This window comes from Phaethon lepturus, unplaced genomic scaffold, assembly GCF_000687285.1.
Source record: "Phaethon lepturus isolate BGI_N335 unplaced genomic scaffold, ASM68728v1 scaffold32098, whole genome shotgun sequence".
NCBI lineage: Eukaryota > Metazoa > Chordata > Aves > Phaethontiformes > Phaethontidae > Phaethon > Phaethon lepturus.
Genome location: NW_010558831.1, coordinates 2,907 through 5,967, shown reverse-complemented (window position 1 = coordinate 5,967; position 3,061 = coordinate 2,907). Strand labels below are relative to the sequence as shown.

At 44.3% G+C, this 3,061-nt stretch overlaps 1 protein-coding gene across 1 annotated transcript in view; it reads right to left on the bottom strand.

Annotated features, from left to right (window-relative positions):
• Positions 1-1,058: 1,058 nt before the first annotated feature.
• Positions 1,059-3,061, bottom strand: part of LOC104625537 (chromosome unknown open reading frame, human C9orf78) — a gene marked incomplete at its 5' end in the record, with an annotated part of 3,949 nt that continues 1,946 nt past the window's right edge. Inside the window, 3 exons of the mRNA XM_010293185.1 lie at positions 1,059-1,150; positions 1,593-1,691; positions 2,443-2,579. Coding sequence (XP_010291487.1) covers positions 1,059-1,150; positions 1,593-1,691; positions 2,443-2,579 — 328 coding nt within the window. The remainder of the gene's footprint in view (positions 1,151-1,592; positions 1,692-2,442; positions 2,580-3,061) is intronic.

Genomic DNA, 3,061 nt, shown 5'->3' with positions numbered 1-3,061 from the left:
CACAGGCTCAGAGGCAGACCCACGCATTTTAGGGTGAAAAAGAGACTTTCCCCCTTTTCGGAAAAAAAAAAAAAAAAGTAAAATCTGAGGCTGCCCCACTCCTCCCTGGAGGCCCCATGCAGCCTGGCACCTGCACAGCTACAGATGCCCTGGCCATCATTACCACTAGCACCCAAAAACAAAAGGAAAAATGTAATTTACAATCACTTAAAACCACTTTTATTATTTTCAAGTCCCAAATCTTGGCTTCAAGTGCCCGCACATCACATCTCCTGGGAAGACGTGGCTGATGCCGGGTAGCTTCAACAGCTGCCCTACTGACCCCATCCCAGGATCCGCAACTGAGATTTTCCCCAAATTCAAGTTACAACGCGATCCAATTTTCTTCTTCGCAGCTAAAATAAAATGCAGCGAACTGCTACAGAAATAAGTCTACAGCAGGAAAAAGATACAAAACCAACACGGCACATGATATAAAAACCCCGGCACTGTGTATCTGCTGACGTTTCTTGTGCTGATGACAGACCCAGTGAGGCAGCGCCAGGCACAGCCAACACGGTGGTTTCTCCTGGGGCACTTGCAAGGCAGGCTGAGGAGCAGTGGCACTGAACACGCCGCTGCAGGATCTCAGCCTCACTCCGCACAGCAGGAACAAACAGGAAGTATCTTCCAGAGTTACATTCAAGCAAGCTGGCTTTAAACCTTCCCTTTATATTTACAAGGCAAGCAGCACTGCTGCTTTTAAAGGATCTCTTTTTTTGTATTTTTTAAGAGGGTGAAAGAATCTGTAAAAGCAAGTTGTTTTCTCACTAAAAAATGCCAACCATGAAAGCTCATGTTCTTATAAAAGAAGTTTTATAACTGAAAATAAGTTATATACAAGATTTTACCAACCAAAGAGTTCACAATCGCCTGCAAACAAGATCACAAGAAAAGGTTTGTAGGTAACACCAGCATGTGAAGGTAGTGCCCCTCTCCAACTCCATTTCAGGTCACCAACACAAAATCCTTTATTAGTGGAAAATACGAACAACTGCAAAGACTTCAGTCCATCTTTGTCAGTATCGTCTATTCATCTTCTTGAATTTCTCATAGTGATAATCATCGGTTGCTTTTTCGTTGAGTGGACGTTTGCGATTTGGAGGAGACCCTTCAAAAGGAATAGAAGGAAATATTATTTCCCTGTCCTTTCGCAGGAGACATTTCCTTAACTCCAGCACTTCCTTTATACAGCCCCTTGCTACGTGAAACATTATTGCTTTAGCTGTCAATGCTCCCCAACCTTGCACCCCTTGCTATTCCAGCTTTCACCAAACCCTTGTCAGCCAGCTTTGGCAACACGTTTCAGTTGCGACCTTTGCTACTGCACCCTTGGGCATCTCTAAAGACATCCTCCATCCAGATGACTTCATGTGTGACCTAGTATGGGTACATCATGTGCAACAGCGTCTCATGGACTTGATTGCTCCATTTCCCCACTATCTCAGGGCACCCACAGAAGAGGAGGTAAGAAGAGCTAGATCATTTCTCTGTGAAAGACCCCTGAAAAGTTTCAGGGTCTCTCCTTCTGACATTTCAGATTAGGAACTTACGCTCAGGTTCTGGCCTCTCTGTATCCCCCACTCTCAGCGGACGGGGCTTTGGCTCTTCTTTGTTCCTTCGCACTGGTGCATTTAGCTCCTCATGATAAACTGAAAGAAGGAAAACACCAGATAAGGAGTATTATCTGGAGCAGTGTTACTCAGATGGACGTATTTCTATGGCATTTATTACAACTTTAGCAGAAACAACAGAACCTCAGAATAAGCATTCTTATAATTGGTTTCTATGGATAATCAATACATGCAAGACAGGATACAGCAAATTTCAGTAGCACTATTTCATCAGAATTGGCCCAAAGACTCTTCATTTCCTTCAGAACACACAAATCTGACTCCAAATCACCCCTGTAAGCATGGTTAGACACAGCAGAAGGCTGCCTTTCCTCCAGATGGCTGTGGTATGAGAGGCTCTCCCGGAAATTAATTCCCATCTCCCGTCTAGTAAGGTCTACGTGTGCTTGACCACCTGTCTGCTTTGGCAGCCTACAAAATGGATTCTCTCAATTATAAACCATCATTCATAATCGCAGATGAGGCAGGCCTTTCCAGCACACACTCAAGACACAACTTAAAGTCTTGAAATTTATGAGGCAGTGTCAGCCGGGAGTTCAAAAGCAGAAAGTTAAGCCATGAGTAATATGTCCCGCTCCTTGCTGACGGATGGAAGCAAAAGACGAAGCCAGATGGGGTCTATATGAGCATCCCAGAAAAAGGAATCAGACAGCTGCTTGTGCTGATAGATGAACTAATTTCTCCTGCACCAGACTTTGTCCCAACTGACTGCTTTTCTTCAGCAGAGGACAGGGTCACACCTGGGTCGGGAGAGCTATGTGAGACTTACATCTGTTGTGCTGGACATAGTTAACAGCCATGTTGGTGGGAACAAACGAAGTTTCACTGTCTTTCTTTTTGTTCTGCTGCTCTGCCAGCAGCTTGGCCTTGGCCTCTTCAGTTGAGATGATGTTTTTTATTTTTGCGCTAGAAGAAAACCAAAGGAAAAAAATACTCATTCATATTCAGAAAGGGTAGTAGGCACAGAAGTGCTAAGTGGATAGACGCTGGGGATAGTAATAGCACTGCTATCGTATTTGATGTGTTTTTTGATAGAGGAGGTAGTGCTATAGAAACAGACGCTTTGTTTCAAAGGCAAAAGGGAAGCTCGTATCTTTAGTGTATCCTCTTTCAGTGCAGGGCGTAAACTGATCCTCCAGAAAGCTGGTAGATTAAAGTCACAAAAATCAAGAGCCTTTTCCCAGAAGTCATACGATGAAGCTGCACTGGAGCCCTATCGCTGCGTAGAACATGCTGTGCTACATACTGTGCTAACCCAGAAAAAAGCTAAATCCCATCACAGAGCCAAACTGAGGCAGTATAATCCAGCCATACCACTGCTCTGCCAATCAGCAGTTGCTCATCCTAGCAATTCAGGCCATAACACACAGATCTGTAAACCACATACT